This window comes from Marmota monax, unplaced genomic scaffold (assembly GCF_021218885.2).
Source record: "Marmota monax isolate L192 unplaced genomic scaffold, Marmota_monax_Labrador192_F-V1.1 WCK01_AAM20220418_F8-fsc00016, whole genome shotgun sequence".
NCBI lineage: Eukaryota > Metazoa > Chordata > Mammalia > Rodentia > Sciuridae > Marmota > Marmota monax.
In genome coordinates, this window is record NW_026695209.1 from 22,711,497 (window position 1) to 22,733,793 (window position 22,297).

Here is a 22,297-nt window from a genome sequence, read left to right on the forward strand (position 1 = left end):
AAATAAAATTACCAAAATAATACTTTCATTTCAATCAGTGGCCATGTAATACCATAAGCAATGCATGACTACTGTTTACAGTTTAAGTTATTTATCATTGTTCACATCATATATAATACAATGTGGAATGATCTCATAACTCAGTATTAGGTGTTAGTCTTTGGTTGTTTCTCTTTGGTGGTTTGCTCATCATTCATAAAAGGCTAAATACTACTTTTATATAACTGTAAGCCCCTGTTATACTTTGTTAATTACAGAAGAAGGTTGGTTTCTTATTGGTAATTTTTTTTATTTAAAGGCTCTTTTTAAAAGCTTTAGTGTTGATAGATGTTGTTGAACCACTGACACCAAACACTTTAAGAGCTGTTCTTTTAAGATTATTCATTAGGTGTTTAATAGTAACTTCATCAGAAATCTTTTATCTTCCAGAATCTTTGTTAAGAATATAGAAAATCCATTCCATTGGATCAATATCTTTATTTTGATTCTAAGTCTGATTTATCCAAATGGAATGTGATATTTTCTTCCCAAGTTAATACAACCTTTAAAAAGAATAATATTTGGTTTATTAATCTATCTCTCCAACTGTAATTGTGTTTCTTCCAAATGAGCCCCAGTATTTTTCAGATAAAATAAAAAGAATACTTACAGGAAATTTTTTTTTCATATTTGAAAATATTTTAAGATGGATTCTGAAGAATGATATATTTTCCCCTGGAAAAGCCTTAGATAAATCATTTAACTTTCAAAATGACTGCATATTTTGTATGGCTGCTAATAAGTACTAAGGCAGTATTTGTGAAAGAATAAATATATCTTTTATTAAAAGCTTGTTCAAAACTTTCTCATATCCTTGCATTTTGTGAGAAACATTGTAATTTATTTGTTCATTTATTCAGCCTTGTTAGTCAGCTTTTATCACTCTGACCAAAATACCTGACAAGAACAATTTAGAGGAAGAAAAATTTATTTTATCTCATTGAGTTTCAGTGGTTTAGTCCATGGTGGGCTGACTCCATTTCTGTGGACTGAGGTGAGACATCTTGGCAGAAGGGTATGGCTGAGGACAGCTGCTCAGTTCATGAACATCCAGGAAGCAAAGAGAGGAAAAGGGGACTCCGGAGAAGATGAAACCTTCCAGGGTATACTCTCAGTGACTCTCCTCCTCTAGCCATGCCACACTACCCACAGTTTCCACCTAATTAGTTCATTCAAAGTAACATGTACTGATTAGCTTACTGCTATCATAATCCAATAATTTTATCTCTGAATATTTCTACATCAGTACAGAAACTTAGGGAGGACACCTCATATCCAACCTAAAACATTCCTTCCCTGGCTCCTAAAGCTTATGTCCATCTCACAATGCAAAACATGTTTAGTCCATTTCCAAGAGTCCCATATTCTTAACAGTCTCAGCATTTCCCAAAAGTCTAAGTCTAAAGTCTTGTCTGAGATTCAAGACTCTGTGAGCCCCTGTAAAAATCTAAAGCACATTATGTATATCCAACATGAAATTGCATAGAGTAAGCATCTTCATTCCACAAGTTATAAGTAGGATTATAGAAAGAAATAATGAGAAAATTCTATAGCTCTACATCCAGCATCTGGGGTACATGGCATCTTGATGTTCTCTCCAAAGGCCTTGCATAGTTCTAAGCCAATGCCCTTGCTGAATATAGCTCACATGGTCCTCCTAAGCTTGCTTTGTTTGATTTATGCAGTTTTCCTCAGCAGACATGCCACATCCTATTGGCATCTCTTATTTTGGAGGGTCTCCACTTCAGGTTTGACTTTCTTCTAGCATCCTCATGCATTAACCCTTCAGAAGCAGCCCACAGGAACTCTGATCATGCTACATTCTGCCTGGTTTCCAGGTCTTCCTTTGAAATCTCAGCGGAAGCCTCTATGAGACCCTAACTCTAGCATCCTTCATTCCTGCAGAACCAGCACTATGTGGATGACATCAAAGTCTTTGCCAACTTTTGCAGTAGCTCGGCCCCCTGAAACCATGACTGCAGAAGCTTCTGGGTACTTCATGGCTGAGCATAATGAAACTGTTTCCGATGCCTCTCTGTGCAAGCAGGAAGACCTCATTATCTTTTCTCAAAGTAATTTTCGATGTACACCATTGAGCCTATGAAGGATATGTTCTTATACATTCCTGAGATGTTCTCAAGCCCTCTTTCCTATTGTCTCTATGCAAAGTACTTAGCATCTCTTTTAGGGGCAATAGTACCTTTAAGGACCACATCATTCCTGGCCCTAATTTGAGACATACTTTTCAGGCCAGACTGCAAGTTTTTAAAATCTTTCAGCTCTGATATCTTTTCCTGATTCTCAAAATAAACCTGGCTAAAGCTGCCAGCAACATCCTTTCCACTGACTGAATGCAATGCTTCCTTGAATTTCTTCTACAAAATTAATTAGTACATCACCTTTAAATTAGGCTTCACACAAAGTATCAGGACATGAATAAAACGTAGAAAATATCTTTGCCAGAATATAGCCTGCATGGCATCTACTTCAATTCCCAGTAGGGTCCTCAAACCTCATGAGCAGTCTTCATTGTCTGCATTCTGGTCTTCTCAGCTTCCACCAGAATGATCCATGGAGTTCTGATTACAGCATTCTAAAGCTTCTCCAGCCTGCATCCCCCAACTTTTCAAGGCTTTGAAAAATTCTTACTCACAGCAAGCATTCTATTAGGATCTGAAGACGCATGATTAAATAGATGAAGATCTTGCATCTTGAGTGCTCAAAGCATGGATGAAATAAACTAAGTGCAATATTTTATAACAGTACCTATCCTGAACCATGGAATAATTTCAAGCTAATTTTTAACTGTTCCCTGTTGTTCATATCTGTGTATATTAAGCACATTCATATATATTCAATAGACACAGGATTAACAGAGTTGACATATACTTTTGCACATTAGCAATTTTCACACTGTTTTAAAATGTCCTCAAATAAGTTAAATAAGGGCTTCATGTATAGGACAAAGCCAGAGTAAAGACATAGCAGCAATATAATGTATTTTTTTCTAACCCTTCTAAAAAAAGTATCACTAGTTGTTATAACTCATGGTAACTCATTATATGAGCACCTTAGAAACAGGACATTATTTGCATCCCCAAAGTACTGAAGCAAGAACATTATTCTGGTTTGTAAAGAAGTATAATAGAATTAATTCATGTTGCTTCTAGAGAGTGAAATAGAGGAATTACTTCCATAGCAGTCTGGAATTACTATTTAAGTAATCTGTTTAAGCAATATTCCCAATGCTTTGAAATATATTTGTAATGAAAAACTACAACCTAGAAGGAAACCTACAAATAATTTAAGAAATAAGACACATTAGCAAAGGATGGTGGAATGTGATGGGCATCATTATTCAAAGTACATGTATGAAGATATGAATTGGGTGTCAATATACTTTATATACAAACAGAGATATGAAAAATTGTGATATATACGTGTAATAAGAATTGTAATGCAAAAATAACAGAAAACAAAGTACATGTATAAAGACATGAATTGATGTGAAAATACTCTATATACAAAGATATGAAAAATTGTGCTCTATATGTGTAATAAGAATTGTAATGCATTCCACTGTTGTGTATTTAAAAAAATAAAATCAATTAAAAAAAAAGAAATACAGACACAGAAAAAATAAAATAAAAAATATTAATAGATGACTTGGCAGTGGAAAAATCAAATTAAATAGTACTTAATTTCTCATTTTTATTCTTATCTGGATTAGTAAAAAGACCAAAGCTAAATATATACATTTGTTTATTTTATAAAATCAGTATTATAAAAATCTATTGTGTAGCATGCCATTCCTGAAAACATCCATTCATTTTAATATTCAAAAAATAAATAATATAAAAATATGTTTAGATGTGGGTTTCACTTACTAAAAGAAATATTTTGAAGAAATTGTTACAAGTAAATAATATTTATATTCCTTTACCCTAACATGCCTTTAATAGTAAAAAAGAGCATATATATATATATATATATATATATATATATACACACACACACACACACACACATATATATATATATTAGAATTTATATAGTTATATATAATTTATATAGTTATATATAATTTAGAATTTATATAGTTATATACATATAACTATATAAATTATATAGTTATATATATAATTCTTGTTCTATATCAGAATTTATATAGTTATATATAATAATAACCTGATACTTCTTGTCAACTCCCTAATGGATACAATATAATACTTATAAGAATAAAATAAAAATAATTACAGGTTTTTGTCATTAAGTAAAATTTGGTCAGAATACAAATGACTTCCTGTTATTAAAAAATATTTGATAGTAAATTCAGAGCAGTAATCACACTTCTATTGAATCTGACATGTTACTAAGGTAATTTTGTGTGCATTGCTATGAACATGTATAAATAGGAATTACTAACATTTTATGGTCATCAAATCTAGCATTTTGGCATAATACTTCAATAAATCTGTTCAAAATTGAGTGTTTCTCCTGCCAAGACCAGATGATGAGAGAAAAATAGTGTATGTATGTAGTGCTTATATTAAAAAAGACATTCCCAATTTAAATCATGTAAAATTATTATCTGAGGATATCTAAGGCAGACAATTTGTAACAGGAAGACAATTAGCAATATACATTTAATTAATGTAAATGTGAGCTAAGATTGAAAGTTAATCTAAGGTTTGTGACATGAGTATTTAAGAGCAGTTATCTGTGCAGCAGGCACCAACAAAATTTTGATTAAGGATTTTAAAAAATATTTTATAATTTGTACCAAATTTATGATAATATGCATCAGAAATTTTATTGCTTTTGTTTATTTAGTGTTATGGTTTACATATGAGTTTTCTCCCAAAAGCTGATGTGGTGAAATGTTCCAAGGTGAAATGATGGGTTATGAGACCCTTAACCCAATCAATTAATTAATCCCCTGATGGGGATTAACAGGGTGGTAACTGAAGGCGGGTAGGGTATGACTAGAGGAGGTAGCTCCCTGGGGATGTGCTTTTGGGTATATATTGTATTTGGCAAGTAGAGTCTCTTTTCTTTCTCATCATTATGTGAGCTGCTTCTGTCCTCCACATTCTTCAGCCATGATGTTGTCTCACCTGGAGCCCCAAGGAATGGAGCTAGCTGTCTATGAACCTCTGAAACTGTGAACCCCATATAAACTTTTCCTCCTCTAAAATTGTTCTTGTCAGTTCTTTTAGTCACAGCAGCAAAAAGGTGTCTAAAACATTTAGTAATTATTTACTAAGCATAAACTTAGTATAAAGCACTATGCAAAACACAGGCTACATCTATGACTTAAAAAAATACATAAGGATGAATAATATGTAACAGATGCATCTGAAAAAATTAGAGGGTAACTGATAATTACCCTTAGCATATGCCATTTAAGATTTAAAAAATATGTAAAAGTTAAGATCCTCCCAAAATGTAACATTTCTGACATTTTATATAAAGTCAAGATGAAACATTCTTTAAAGAATCTGGAAGAAAGCATAATTGCATGCAATTCAAAGGATGAAATAGAAAGTTAAAGGACAAGAAATTAAAGAAAGACACAGATCATGAAGGACTTAAATAATTTAATAATTTTTCCTTTTATCCTGACAGCAGAGATTAATATGTGAGGTTTTTAAAAAAATGTTGATGTGGGCTTGAATGTAGCTCAATGGTAAAATGTTCGCCTAACATGCACAAAGTTCAGGTTTCAATTGTCAGTAGTGCAAAACACAAAAAGGTAAAAAGAAAAGAAAAAAAATTGTGTGGTAAGATTCTTGTTACGAGAAGACAGTTTTGTTTAGTTTTACTGTAAGATTAAGATGGGCATAATACTGTTGCAAAGGATACCATTTTGGCAAATACTGTTTTGGCAAACTGGACCAAAAAATGATTTTGGAGGTACAAAAAATGTGTGGATATGAAAATTATGTAGGAGATAGATCAACTGGATTTTATGGATAAATTATAGAAAACAATTTGTTGACTAATTGGTTATAGAAATGATAAAGGAACAAGAGACATCTGATGGTATTTTATCAAACTAATGATTGCTGGAGGAGAGAAATGACAAAGGGAAGGCTGGGGGCTTTGAGTTCATTTTAGGCATATCAAATGTGCCATGTCTTTGATATATCCAAGTGGACATGCTGAATAGTTGCTGCAGATAAGGTAGTGTAGCTCATAGAAAAGAATTTCTCTGGGGTCTAAATCTGTGAGTGATTAATAGGTAGATATAGGTGTGGCTGATAGACCAGAAAGAAAGTTATGTGAGAACAGATTCTGAATCATATTTTTCCTGATCTCAAAATTTTAAAGGCTAAATATAAAAAAACCCAAGTAGAATAATAAAAAAAAGATTAGCCAGAGATATATAACAATATTGTATGTGTACGTGTGTGTATGCATCTGTATGTATGTATTTGTGTGAGATTTTGTGTAAAGGGGAGAACTGTCAAAGAAAGTCAAGAAAGACTTCTTTAAGATTATATCTCCATTTTTAAAACATGTTTACATTCAATGACTTTTTCAGTTTTCATATTCACTTAGAAAAATAAAACTAATCAATATTTTTAATAATTTGAAGTCAAATAATAAGAGTATTGTATTATGTTCCTTGGTTTTTGTTAACTTGAAGGTTATTTGGTTTATTCTTGTGAGTTTTATAGAAATACTTGCTTAGTGTATTATCTGCTTTGGCATTTGCTTATAATTGAAATTCTGTATGGTAAATCTAAAGGGAATGCTGAATCATACTTCAAGAGATCATTTGTTATAAAAATCCTCTCCTCTAATAAACTACTTAAACTAAACAGGCAGAGTTAGGCAAAATCAGTACATATTCTGTGTTCATCCTTTATCACAGTTCTCTAAATTTACCTTACTGAAGCAGAAACTGGTGATAACCTGACATATCATTTTGGCACGTACCAGTCCTATCTTATGAGCAGGGTAGCAGTGCCCTGGAACTAACACCTCTCTCCTTTACCCCAGGAGCAATCCTCAACCAAATTCTAATTAGCATTGGTAAATATTCCATATATACTCCGTCCCTTGCCCATTAAGTCAAATAACCGAAGCATATCCTACATCATCTCTGAGTTTCAGAGCAAGATTGAACTTAAGTTGCCCAAAGTATAATTTGCTTAATAACATAGACTTTATTTGTCTTATTTATTTCCTTTCCTTCCTATATAACTTTCCAGGGCCTACTGAGATGACAAACCCTCTCCACATGCTTCATATTCTCTTTGTTAACACAGTGTATTAGTCAGAGCTTTCCAGAGAAATAGAACGAGTAGTTTATACATAGATAGATAGATAGATAGATAGATAGATAGATAGATAGATAGATAGATAGACTAAAAGGTATTATTCATAGGATCATAGAAGCTGGCAATTCCCCATTTGTGCAGAGTGGGTCAGCAAGTTAGAGACTCCAGCAAGCCATTGGTGTAGTTCCAGCCTGAGTCTGATGGTCTCAGAAACGAGACTTGTTGGTTTAGTCCCAGTACAAAGGTGTGTAGGCTCAGAGCCAAGGAAAACCCAATGCTTGCATTCCAGACCCAAGATATCCAACTTGGTGTTATTGTAGCAGAATGCCTCAGAAAATGAATTTGATATAGGAAAATGTTTATTTTGGCTCATAGGTTTAGAAATTTCAGTACTTGCTTGTTTTGCTCTGTTGCTTTGGGCCTGGAGTGTCACAGTTTATAATGGTGGGAGTACATGTTGAGACCACATAATAGAGGAAGCTTATTTAACTCTTGGTAGGTAGGAAGCAAAGAGAAAGGCAAGAAAGGACCATATTCCACAGATCGCCTGCAAGGGCACACATAGTGGAAAGGAGTTAGGTCATTGCCTATGCTCTACCTTGTAAAGGTTCCACAGCCTTCCAATAGTGCCACATGCTAGCAAGCATGTCTTTAATACATGAACCTTTGGGGAACATTTTAGATCTAAACTATAGCAAATCCAAAGACAGAAAAACGTGTGTATTGTCTTATACTTGGTGGAGAAATATGTCATATTTCTTCTATTATTTTTTCTCTGGAGATTGTCATATATCACAATTATTTATAATAATATATATATGGTATTTTTTGTAACCAGGATAAGATTTTTGAGTACTTTAAATGAGATTTTTGTTCCTTAAAAGATTAAGAATGCATATGAAGCACAAATAATTTCAAAAATGACATAAGTTCAACCACAAGATTGTAGCTTGTTTTATATACGACATTTCTGAAAATTACACAATTGATACTTATTTCATGAGTTTAAAAGTCTGAGAGTGAATATAATGCTAGCTCCATTCTATTCTTTCATTAAAACTAAGGACACAGTGAGAATAATTGTGATTATTAGGAGCAGTCATAGTCTATTTTGTTCAATGTACACAGTATGGATACACAATATGGAAAGAAGACAGGAAAGCAATTTCATATTGACTATTGGTTAAACAATGCCAGAACCAACAAAATACTATAAAGAAATGAGTGTGAAGTGTGTGGGCTGGGGCAGTAACTCAGTGGTAGCACTTGCCTAGCATGTGTAGGGAACTGAGTTCAACACTCAGCACTGAAAAAAAAAAAGAAAGAAAGAAAGAAAGAAAGAAAGAAATGTGTTTCCATTGTCTGTGTTTTTTAAATTGTATTTTCCATTTACATTTTTATTGTATAAATAAAACATTTTCATATATATATATATATATATATATATATATCTTAAATATTTTGGGGTATTCTTGATTTCTTCCACTGGGATGATTTTATTCTTAAGGAGAAATAATTTTCTAAAAATTTTGTTGTAGCATATAAAACAAATTGTTAACTTTTAGTAATATTATACTTTTTAAATTAATTTGCCAACTGTACTTCAGAGCTAGCAGCATGTGCTCAGTGCTGCATTACTGAGTTTTCAAAGAGATTCTCCATAATGCTTCTGAGAAAGTAGTTCATCTTGTGTTCATTGGGGGTTCTTTATTGTGAGTCCCTGGTATTCCTGCAACAATGAAAGTGTTGTTATTCAAATGCACATAAATGCATTCAGTCCATAATAATAGTATTCATAGCCATCTATAAATAGTTGAAGAAACAATTGTATGAAATGCTTGATATTCCTCTGAACCACTTTTTGCAATCTCACTTTTAAATTAAGATTTCAGTGATGCTCTTAAGATATTCAGATATTTTTGTTAGATTTGCGCTGACAAGAAACAAGCTTCTTAAAATTACATACTATACTTCATCAAATCTAAGCAATCTCTTATAAGTGCAATTTTAAGAAATATCATAAATGCTGAACATGCAGATAATGCAGTTATTAAATCCTTTGTCATGTGTGTTTAATATCTTCCTTAATATTTCATTCTTCCTAGATACACCATCAGTTAAGATTATACCATCTACTCCTTTTCCACAAGAAGGACAGCCTTTAATTTTGACTTGTGAATCCAAAGGAAAACCACTGTAAGTGATTTAATGAGCAATAAAGTTTTTCACTTTTTCTTTTATCCTCCTTTGATTGCAGGGTTTAACTGTAGAAATCCACTGTGTTTATCTTTTCTTAGTGGGCAAAGTGATCTCTAGAACAGAAAACCCCCTGAACCATGTCTTCATTAAGTGTCTGTAGAAGATTGGTTTTTACTTTGTCATCTAGTGAAGTTTCTGGGAAGGTTTCCAGCTGTGATCCCCTCCCCCGCCCCTCTTCTCTTTCTCTCTCTTTATTTTTTTATTATAGTAAGATATTTCAACCTGAAAGGATTGTAGACTTAATCAGTCACTCTTTATATCATTAGATTAAAAATAAAAAGTTAGACATTGCTGAACTTAGTTCACCCAAACAAAAAAGAAAATATGGAAGCATCTGCAAATACATTCAGGTTTTAAATGGAAAATCATTTTTGAAATAAGAAAATTAAAATGCATTTTCCTTTTGTAGCTCCCAATGAGACATAATTTGTGAATGAGATAAGCTTGGTTATTGTGAATTGAAAGGGTTAGAAGCTCAATGTTGTCAGTTATAAAATCATTTCATTATTAGAATAGATGTATGCTAATGTCACCTCAACTCTAAACTTTACTTTGTGGTGTTAATGTTTATAAACAGCTAACTAATAGGATCCCTATTGTTTTAAATGATACTTAAATATGAATTTTTTAAATATAAATCATTTAATACTATGACTGTTCTAATGTAATAACAGTCTAGGCTTAACTTTTTGCTTGATTTTAAAAATGTTTACAATTGATTTACATTCTCTTTAAATTTTAATAAAAGGAATTCAGTTGTACTCTGTATATAACTACTTGAGATAGCTTCTGTGAAAATTAGGTTAAATTATTAAAAATTTGCTTTCAATAATATAATTTATTTAAATGTAGGTATCATATGAGAAATTTTTCTTAAAAAATTGTAAGATAGAAAAAGGACAAATAAAAAATTATAAGGTAGAAGCCTAATATTTTAACTTCTCCTCTTGCATATCATTATTTTTTAACCATTTTCAGTGAATCAGTGCCTTCTTTATCATAAATTTGATATCTTAATATTATTTTTCTTCAATAATTATTTCTCAGAGATACAAAGACATTTATTTTAGGAACAATTTATGGTTAATGTATTATTTTTCTATCTTTTAAAATATATTGGAAGTCATTTTATACTTCAAAAGGAAATTTGTTTTTTCATAGTAACTTGGCTGCATAGCCTACTCAATTCACTTTTATAATTCTAACCTCTGAGAAGCTTAAGATGCTATTCATATGTGACTAGTACATTTCAGCTTTACAGCTCCAACAAGAATTTTTTGGCTAAAAATTCAGTACTTTAGGGAAAAAAAGCATAATGGACTCCAGTCAGCTTTAGACATAATTAACCCCCAAATTTCTCTGTTTCTATATATTCACTATCAAAACAAAACCTATGTCTCAACAGTTCTTTCCATCTCAACTCTTGATTCTTTCTGTTATTTTCCAACTATGACTTTTTCCTCTACTCTCTTCTTTTGTTTCTGTTTCTTCTGACAATCACAGGGACTCTCATTTGGAGATCTGAAGGAACATGGGAGGATAAAGACAAAGCACACAATTTTGTTTTGATTCTTTTATTTTTCTTTAGTTTTCTCCAAAAGTGCATATGTGTATACTTTGGTATATTCAATGCATGCAGTTATATGAGCTGAGATTTTTAGGAAAAAGTTCTTGCATGTTCAAATAGAATCCAATTTTCTCTCTGTTCTCTGATGTCATACCCACTCCCAACAAGAGCAAAATCATTTTATTTATGAGAATAGATGGAATATGAGGTTTGTGAAATTATATTTTCAAGTAGTCCATACCACTCACTGCAGATACAATTGAATAGAGATGCCATATTTTCGGTTTGAGTTTCAGTTAGCTAGAAATAAACTGTGATATATAATAATCCTCTAAATTGCAGATGAATATGAAGTATAAAATATCTTACTTAAGAAATAGAAAATATGACTTTTCTCAGATGATCCTGATTAGTCTCACTTTTAAAACAGAAAAAGCAAATAGAAAACCTTCCTATTTTACAGAAGTGAAAACTAAGTCTTGAAAGTGTTATTCAAATTTTCCTTATTCATGCAGATTTAAGATTGCTGAGCCAGGACTTACTCTTAGTTAAGTCTTGCCCAAAGTTTATACTCTTTCAATTATTTGCTACTACTTCAACTGCTGAGACTAAATTGCCACCTAGTCAGCCAAACCAGAATCTAGGATGAGGCTCACAATTATTTTCAGCACTGAAATTGGAACTCTGGATGCTTTATAGTGAAGAACTTATTAGTTATATATATATATATATATATAACACTAATAAGTGTATATATATATATATATATATATATATATATATATAAAGACAGAGAGAGAGAGAAAGAATTTTTTAATATTTATTTTTTAGTTTTCGGTGGACACAACATCTTTATTTTATTTTTATGTGGTGCTGAGGATGGAACCCAGCGCCCCACGCATGCCAGGCGAGCGTGCTACCACTTGAGCCACATCCCCAGCCCCATCTCATATATTTCACTGTTGCCATACTTATCATGAATTATTCTTTATTTATACTCTTTGTAAACGTTTGCAAATTTCTACTCAAGTGACCATTTCTGGCATGAGTATATTCCCATATAAAAAGCCTTAACTAATACAGTGTCTTTGAGCAATTAATCCATACACTCCATTAGTGCTGAAAACAGTTGTTATATTTTGAACTTTAACCTTAGAGATTCCAGTGTTATAACCTATATGCTATAATCCAAGAGAAATGTAAATTAACATATTTCCTTGTATTATATTTTCATTTCCATTTTTTTCCTTTTCATTTTGCTTACATGTAGGCTGCCAAGCGATTGACAGTAAAGTTACAGTCAACTTCACTGATTCCCTACTTCTTTTAGACCACTGATGTTTTTGCTTTTCCTAATTTTCTTGAAATCAACTCACCTCCATTTTCAAAATCACTATCATTTCCAATAAATGAATGAAATTAACCTCTTTTAAAACAATTTACCTTGTAGCCTCTCTGCAGTTTATTTTCTATCTCCAACAGTGCCACATGAGGCAGATAGGTCAAAAAAGAAGGGAAGACTAAACTTAAAACATTGGATTTTCTCAGAAGGAAGTCTTACTGATCATAAAGAAAATACTCTCATTAGAGAAAATGGAACAGAAGGTAAATTGAAATGGATTAATCAAGGAGTTTATAGGTAGTGGAGAAGGAACAGAATCACTAATGAGAAAGCTATCTACTTCAGAAAATGATTAATAAAAAGTGGAAAAAGGAATGAAGAAAACTTTGAAAACTGAAATTTAAAATTAAAATATAATTTAAAAGCATAGTAGGGAGGCTGCTCATATTTTAAGATAGAATCAAAGAAAAGAGAGGAAAATGAAGTCTGTGATATCACATGTATCCAATAGGCAGGTTAGAATTGCCTGTTCACTCTGGTGATCACTGCCAAAGTTCCGCTCCATTACATTGCAGCTATTGCACCTGGTTCCCCATTTTGTTATTTTGGCACCACTGAGAAGCAGCACTATGGCTCAGTTCCCCAGACATTTAATTTCTATCACCGTTAACCATTTACCTCATCCACCTCTAACGAGCAAGTCAGAAATGTATAATGGATATGATTTCTTTACATCTTCTAGCTAACTTAAATAATATTTTAATCCATGACCAAACCTTCATTGTTTCTCAAAACAAAATGTTTGTTCAACATACAGATTCTTGAAGAATAAGTTATTAATCATTATTAAGTTTATTGTTAGCAGACAAAATAACACCATTATCTTTTGTGCAAATCATAAAATGATGGTGTGGCCCAAGTTGTATTGAGACTCATGTTGTAGGCTGCCCTGCTGCATGCTAATGTTGTTTTCCTTGTTCTAAATGTGAGGGCCCCAGTGACTATTTATGAACAATCATGCCTTATTTGCCTGCTTTGGACTGAAGCCTTTTGCCATTTTCCTGTGGAACAGCTGCATAACTTGGGCCCGAACCAAATTGTTCCACTTGACACTACTATAGAGCCATTCTATTCTTTCCTTAAAAGAGAGATTACTGTACATGTCTGTCTATTGTTTTAATTTTAGTTTAAAGTGAGGACCAAGCTAATGCCAGCCACTTTTCTTTTAAGTCCCCAGAGTTTTTGCAACCCTCTTCTTTCTTTGGCTGAATTCCCAGACAGCTTTCAGGCAAAAAGCTGAAGGAGGAAAAAAAAAAATAAAAGCGGAAGGAGGAAAAAAAAATAAAAACCTTGATATTACATTAAAGTCATGACCTTAAATGATGTGGGGTCGTCCCCCACAAGCTATGACTAAGATTCATCATTCATTTTAATTCCGTGTTTAACATTTTATGAATTTACTTTCAAAGAGCAATGGGACATTTTCAGTTGAATAAGTGTATATTTGGCATTTATTTTCTAAAAGAGAACAATTATAGGATTTGATAAATTTTTCTGTATGTACAGCACCGTGTTTATATTGTATTTAATATTTTACCTTCTGGTTACCACAATTTTTCTTTTGTTCTTGTCATAGATCTAGTATGCACAATTGCACTGCAAAGAACACTCCTAATCTGTATAAGAAGAAAGATTTTAATCTTTAGGAAGACAGATCACATACCACATAGCAACTAGTGAGGTGTTGTAAAGGAACAATTATATATCCATTTTGGAAATGATAAGAATTGAGGATAAAATTTGATGTGTACATATTAATTCATTATCCTGTCAACATAATACATTTTAAAAGACAAAAATTAAGGCAATGCACTTTTAAATCAAACTAGTTTCTCACCCTAACATACCTTTTTACAAATCGCAGATTATTTGTTAATTGTCATGCAATGCAATTAGTCAGAAGAAATGGCAAAACATTCCAGAAGTTAATGAAGGCAAGTTATCATCCACAGCGAATTCGAATTCACTAAAATAGGAAAAAATATGATTTTGAAATAACAATGTAGATCAATGATAATAGCAATTCACATAATTTTATGTGATATATGAAATATGTTATTAAAGATTATCTATCTCTTTCCTGCTATGGAAAGCTTTCTAATTAACCATTAAAGTCTATGTTTAAGTTAAGACAGTATGCCTAATCTGTTGTACTCTGGGGCACAAAATGTTTTATGGTATAGAAGAAAGAGAAATCCAGACCTAAATTGGGATTATACGGGTATAATCTATATCCTCAGTGGTTTTGAGCAAGTCACTTGAGCACATTGAGTAATTTTTTAATTAATAAATTTTAGTAGTTCTAAGATCACAGCAAAATTGAGCCGTTCCTGTGTATCCCCTCTCTCCACACATGCATTACTTCCCTCATGATCCATGTCCCATGCCTGATTGGCACATTTGTTATATGGATGAGTCTACACTGGCCCATTATTATAACATTAAAGTCCATTATTTATACTAGGCTTCAATCTTACACAAAATGTATTTTTTATCCCTAAAATTAAGAATTTGAAATTTAGTAAACAAATTAAAGATTAATGGCCATATGTATGATATTTCCACTTCCAAGTAATTTTTTAATAAACAGTATCCATAGGATAATAGCAAATTATTATTTGGTCAAGGAATTATATAAGTATATCTCAGCAATTTTCAGACTCAGAAGTCATAAACGTATTTAATCCATATGCTGATATAGGGCTCCTATAGCAACTCTGGAAATGCAGTTATTATCTCAATTATGTTCCCAGGCTCTGGAATTCAAGATTCCAAACAGAATAAACACACTCTCAAACAATGTTTTGAACTATCAAAAGCATATTTTAACAGCAAAGAAACCAGATTGAAGTCAAGGTAAAATGTATACAGAAACTGGGCTTTTTTTAAAGTTTACGTATTTATTTTTGCTACTGGGGATTGAACCCAGGAGTCCTTAATCATTGAGCTTTTTTTGTTTGTTTGTTTGTTTTTTGAGACAAGTTCTTGGTTGGTTCCTAAGGCTGGCTTTGAACTTGTGATCTTTCTGCTTTAACCTCCCTAGCTGCTGGGATTACTGAAGTGCACCACTGTGTCCAGCCTTAGGCTATACTTTAATTCAAATAATAATTATAATCTTCAGAAAAGAGAGAAAAAGGCATGAATCCTTACTTGAGTAAAGTGTAAAATAGATAAAAATGAGAGACTGGCAAATTCCATGCCACAGAAACAGCCCCTTCACTAATGTATCCTAGTGATGTGGTAGAAAAAAACTTTGGGGCAATTGGACAGGACTTTACGTGGTAAAGAATGAGTTTTGTTTCTACAACAAACCAGAACTATTGGGATTGAAGAAACTAGTAACCAGTTAGTGAGTTTTGACAAGGAATAACATGCAGAAAATCTAGAAGGACTTATCCCAAATTAAGCATGCCAAGTATCATGAATGGTTAATAATCCAGGGTCTGTGGTATATAAGATCTTGTTTTTTCATAATTTTATAAGTTTTTTTCATTCTTAATTGTCATATTTAAACTGTACAACTGCCTTGTGTTAAAGGTTTACAAAAGCTGCTATAATATCCATTTGTGGATGAAGAAAAATAAGTCTTTTGGAGGTCATGTGACTATTTACAGGCACCCACTTGATTAATAGTAGAATTGAGATTACAAACAGAATTTCTTTTTAAATTAACAATACTGATGATTATATAGTCTTGCTTACTCACTGTTTTCAGTTCTATCACATTGATTTTCACAAAAACTCAGTGAAGTTGGCATGAGTTAGATAGTTTCAAAAACTGAAAGTGCAAATTTCGATCAAATAGTTGTAAAATACAGCAGTTATTTAAATCCACACCATCATTAGCTTCTCACAATATTACCTAAAGACTTTCTAACTGGACCTAAACCTTTCTCAGTAGTTTCTGCCTAGACTTTATGTTTAGATTAGTAATAATAATAATTAACTGTTGAATTAATTTGCTTTAAAAGTAGATTATGTTACATTTTTAATTTTATGTTAAGACTGCAGGTTATAATGACAAAGCACTATTACTCAATTAGAGTCCCAATTCAATATAATACAATGGAAAGTCTTAAAGGATAAGTAAAGTAAGGAAAAAGTTAAAAAAAAAAAAACCACTCCTCAAGAGCATGTCTTTCTTTTTAAATATAATACATAATATATTACCAAAATAATTAACAGAATAAACATTATTAAGGTGTCTTTATCATATAGATAGTCTTGTACCAGAAGTCATTGGTAATAGAAGTTACAGAGCATTTTTTCTCTTTTTACTCTGTGATTTCATATCTAGAGAGATGTAAAATTCTTATAACTAATTAGTTAAAATTAAAGGCAATAGAGTCATTTTTTTCTATTTTGTTTTCAAAGGTAAAATATTAGGAAATCATATTGGGAGTTCCAAATTTCCATAATTAAAAAAATACATTCATGTGATGTCCTTCCCATATGAGTTTCTTTTCTGAAGCCCATATGGTCTTTTGCTTCCATCTCATGGCTTGAAAATTTAATCACACATTGACTCTCTGGAAACACACAAGTGGTTATCTTGGAAATGAGACTGAATATATTTGGTTTTGTTTTTGAAACAAGAAGCTGACTCTCAGTAATCTCTACTGCTGTTATTTAGGCTGGGCATCTGTGGTGTGTTGGGCACTCAATCATTTTCAATTAAATGTTCCAATGTCTTATGAAAGTCCCCTAAGAGCTTGCAGAACCACGATTATAGACCCATAGAGAAAATGTACTTCTTGAACATTTCCAGGTAAGCAGTTTTCTTGCAACAAAAAACCAATTATTTTGAGGGATTATGTAAATGTTCAGCAGGAAACCTTACAAAGATGTTCCAATATATTTAAGACACCTTTGTGGAATGAGGCTGTCATATACTTTGACTAGACTGTCAGGATAGGTACCTTTTGACTTCTAGGTTAAAAAAAAAAAATCTGTAGTTTAAAAGAATGATTTACTAAAGAAATGTTGGTCTATTCTTCCACAAGTACTATTCAATTGTATTTTCTTTTTCTCTGTGCAATTTTTTTCCTATACTACATGTCATAAATTTGAAGCTTATATTTCTCTGGTAGTCACCAGTACAATTTACTAAATGTGAATTATCTGTGCCTATAATACCAACAGTAAAATTTTTTGATTGTCACTTCTGCATAAATATACAGAGGGAATAAAATGTTTAAAACAAAATTAATTCAGAATCAGTGTAGAGATGTGATATTATTTCAATGAATGATACAACTTAGAAAATTCTTATTCACTGGAAATCTACTATTCAAAGAAACTACCTGAAATAAATTTTCTTATGTTACACAGTTTTTACATATATGCACCATACATACTCTCAATTAAGACATATCATAAAATATGCTGTAGCCTCTAAACTTTAAAGTTGGAAAAATAAATTTAAACAGAATACAATATTCCATTGTGGGAAATATGAACATTTTTGAATGGCTCCAAAATAGGATATCTTTGAGATTGATGAGGGCCTTAAAGCCCGACTCTTATAAATTCAGATTATCAGAAATATTTGAAATGACTATTGAAAAGAAAAAGAAGAGGGAGAAATAAAATTTTGTAAAAGGCAGGAAAAATAGAGCAACACCTGCAGTGACTTGTGGCCTGCAAAATTTACTGAAATGTGAGGAGAGGTGGATTAAGCACTGCCACTCAAAACTGCAAGTACAGGGATGAAGATAGTGACATGATATTATAGAAGCAGCAGTGAACATATAATAGCCTTACAGTGAGGGACAAGAACACCCACAGAAAATAGCAGCTCTTTCTGCAGGTCACTAATGTAGTGTTTTAAATTGCAAGTTGTGGCTTATTAATGAATCACAAAAGAATTTATATGAGATCTTTTAAAAAACCAAAAGCAGTTAGAAAACAATAGATGAGGAATGGAAATTATAGAGAACAAGGCAAAGAAGAGTAAAGAAAAATGTCACAGGCTTAAGCAAAAACAAGTTTTTCTTGTGTATATGTATGTGTGTGGTATGTAAGTTTGCCAAATATGCTGGTTTTAATTATAAGTCACACCATAAAAGATTTGAAATTGTTCCACTAAGCACATGATTATAAAACCAGGTTTTAGAAATATTCAAGGAAAAAGCATGTCAAGTCTTAATCCCTTTAGTTCTTCTAAAACCACCCTTTACTAAAATGTGTTAAAACTGAAGTGATCTTTGCTCCAGAAAATAAAGTTGAATGCCACTGAGAATGTTTTGTTTAATAATGTAGAAAAATTTGATCCTTTAAGAAGGATTTCATCCAAATGATTACTACAATTTTAAAGTTTTAAATTTCAAGTATCTTCAGTTTTTACTTATATGGAGCATTTCATTCACCAGCTACTAGTCAAATGATGTGCACTTTACTATTCCTTTCCAGAGACCATTGATTTAATATTAAAAAGGAAACAAGTTGTGGAGCTCAAGCATTTAACAAAGTGTTAACCTAAGCATTACATCTTCATAAGGATAATTAGTACTGTTTTATGGTAGGGAAGTAATAAGTTGTAATCCAACTCTTATGTGGAAAACAGGATTCCATCTTCACAATTTACTTTGTGCTCAATGGTTTGCAAGCTTCTGATTGATTAGGATGCTTGAAAATACATTTGATATGGTATCAATTTGTTTCATAATATGCACAGATTAATAAAAATAGCAGATTCTGAAAAATTTAGACTCACAGGTTAAAAATTATGAAAACATTCCTCAATATACCTTAGTTGAAGGAGAACTTCAGAAGCTAAAAATGTTCTAATAACTTAAAAAATACTATCATAAGAATGATAATTATTTAACACATCATAGAGATTTTATAGTTACTATCTATAACAGATGGTTAAAATTGCTTACAGATTTCCTGATCTTTTAAACAGGAATTAATATTCTGTGCCTACCAAAGCAAAGTGATGTGAGATATAGAAGCTTGGATGATTGCTTTTCTTCTGCAGAAAGTCCTGAGAGATTAGTTCAAGCATTTGTCCTAATTTTGCATATTTTTACCTTAGTGCAAAAAAATCTGTCATTCTGGGATCAGAGCAATCATAACATTTCTAAGGATAATCGTTTATTTGTTGTGCCTTAAATTGGCTAGAATTATATATTTTGTAGGATGGGAGCTTTATATCTCGAAACTGTTACAATAGTTCTCAGGGAACACTATGTTATCTATAAAGAGTGGTCCAGGATTTCACAGGCACTCTAAAATTGATGCCATTATTTTCAAGTCTTCTGAAGAGCACTTACCTCTTGCATATAAGTTATTTCCTGTTTTAACTATAAGCTTCTAAACTTGGAGGCAAGAAGTATCTTAAAGAATCAGAATCAAGTAACATGATGGGATTAATCAGACTAGAAGTCCATTTCTAAACATAAATGGAAAGATTGGTATTAATGCTACAGTCCCTTCTTCTTTTAACCTGTAATGTAATGAAATCCCTCCTACTTGACACTATCCCACTGCAGTAATTGATTTGGGGAATTTATATCAGCAAATAAACTTGGAATCATAGTTTCAAGTTACAATTAAAGGGGATGGGTAGGCTTGAATTTTCCACTTCCAGCTAACTTCATTTTTTACTTCATTAAAATGTCTTTGACTCTATCACACATAAGCACTGATGGTGACTTTTGAGTAAGGACTAGCATTGTTGAATCTTTCAACTGAAATCTTTGGGATTCTCAATTTACAAGAAGCAAAAACATCTATTGCTTTTCATACAATGGATTGTGCAGATAAAAAAAAAATGTTATATCTTTGTGGAGCAAAGATCATCACATATAATTATCAGGATAGTAAGAGATTGAAGAATACATTCCAAACTCATTAAAAAATAAGGGATTAGAAGCCAAAGGGAGGAAAAGCCAAGGAACCATCCAACTTTTTGTCACACACATAGAAATGCACAGAAACATACCTCTTAATCAACACACATAACCACAACAGGCTAGAAATGCAATGGAAATGGATATATTTAAAAGAGAAACTGTGGGCTTGGAATGTTCAGTGGTAGAGTGGTTTCCTAATGTGTTCCAGGCCCTGAGTTCAACCCCACCATTATAAAATACATAAATTAATTAATTACAAAAAGTTATTTAAGAATTTCGTTCATTAGATTATTCATTTGAACCTATTTTCCTTCTTCTCTCTTCATATACTACTAGTGTTCTAGATCTAAATATTCAAAATGGAGGAATAAAGCCAATTTCACAAATGTTCATAAAAAATATTGATTTTAACTATGGAAGTATGAAAGCAGAAATGTGTAGCTCTAATTATACATACTTAACATTGATGATAATACATGAGGCATATTTTTATATTTGGGAAAATAAAAATGATTTTTTAAAACAAATAAGAAATTAGCATATTACAGAGATAATAGTCATTATAATGTTTAAAGTGGCTCAATTAACAAAATCCAAATTGTGTAATTGGCTTAGATGCCTGTCACTAAATGAATGGATCAAGAATATGTATATTTATCCACAAGGGAGTTTTTATTTAACTATAAAGAAAAAGAAAATGTCATTTGCTGGTAACTGGATGGAAATAAGAAAATTATGTTAAGTGAAATAAGCCAAAATCAGAAAATCAAAGGTTGAATGTTTTCTCTCATATGTGGAAACTAGAGCAAAATAAGGGAAACAAGTCAGTTGGGGAGGGGAAAAGATATCATCAAGATTTAAGGTAGATCAGTGGAGTAGAAGAAGAATCAGAGGGAGGGAGGGAGGAAGGAAAGAAGGGAAAGGGGACGAAATATGTAATGAATTTAACAAAATCTTTTATATATACACCATACACGTATATATAAAGCCCAAAGGGACTTTCACCTTTATGTATATGTAAAAACTATTAATAAAAAATAAATAAAGGAGAGAAAAGAGCATCAGTAGAGTAGAGGAAGGAGAAAGGGGGGAGGGAAGAGGAAAGGAAAAGGTGAGGAAAATGGGGGTTGAAATCAAATTGTTTTTATATATATACTTTTGTCAAAAGCAGGCCAAATACTATGTATAATTATAATGCTTTAACAAAAACATTTAAATTACCATCTGACAAAATATATTTTATATTAAAAAATTATATATTTTTTATATTACATAAAATTCTTCTAAAGCTAACCAATGTAAATACTCTAGGAAACAATTATGAAATTCACTTTGGCTTTAAAAAATTGCCCCATCATTGCTCTACATGTGTTTTCTTACCTGGTGACTTCAGGAACAGTGTTTAGTAGAACAACCATCACTTATCCTCTCCTCACTTGTTCTTAGCTTGTTGTTATATTCAGAAAAAGGCACAGAGAAGATGAAAAAGTTGGGTACACCAGGGCTGGGAAATAAACAGATAAATATAACAGCTGGGGAAAAGGAAAAAAAGAAAAACATTGACTCCGTTGTAACAATAGTTAAGGAGAGATATTAAGTGTGGTGAGAAGAGGGATTAAAGAAGAATATTGAGTTCATTAGTTAGCACTTATATACTATTTGATATATGAAATAGAAAATTATGTAATTAAAAAATGTAAAATAATCCCAGTCCTGTTCTCTGCCTCAGTTTCTAATTTATTCACTCCTTATTGCTTGATGGAAATGAATTTCTATTTTTTTATCTTTCCACATTTTTTATTGGTACAATTTTCTTGCACATACTGATGGGATTTGTTGTTATGTATTCATGTAGGAACACAATATAAAAATATGATTTGGC

The 22,297-nt window shown here is 31.8% G+C and overlaps 1 protein-coding gene across 1 annotated transcript in view; it reads left to right on the top strand.

The window, feature by feature from the left end:
• Cadm2 (cell adhesion molecule 2) overlaps positions 1-22,297 on the top strand; it is a 397,408-nt gene that overhangs the window by 266,484 nt on the left and 108,627 nt on the right. Inside the window, exon 7 of the mRNA XM_058574551.1 lies at positions 9,434-9,524. Within this exon, the coding sequence (XP_058430534.1) occupies positions 9,434-9,524 (91 nt within the window). The remainder of the gene's footprint in view (positions 1-9,433; positions 9,525-22,297) is intronic.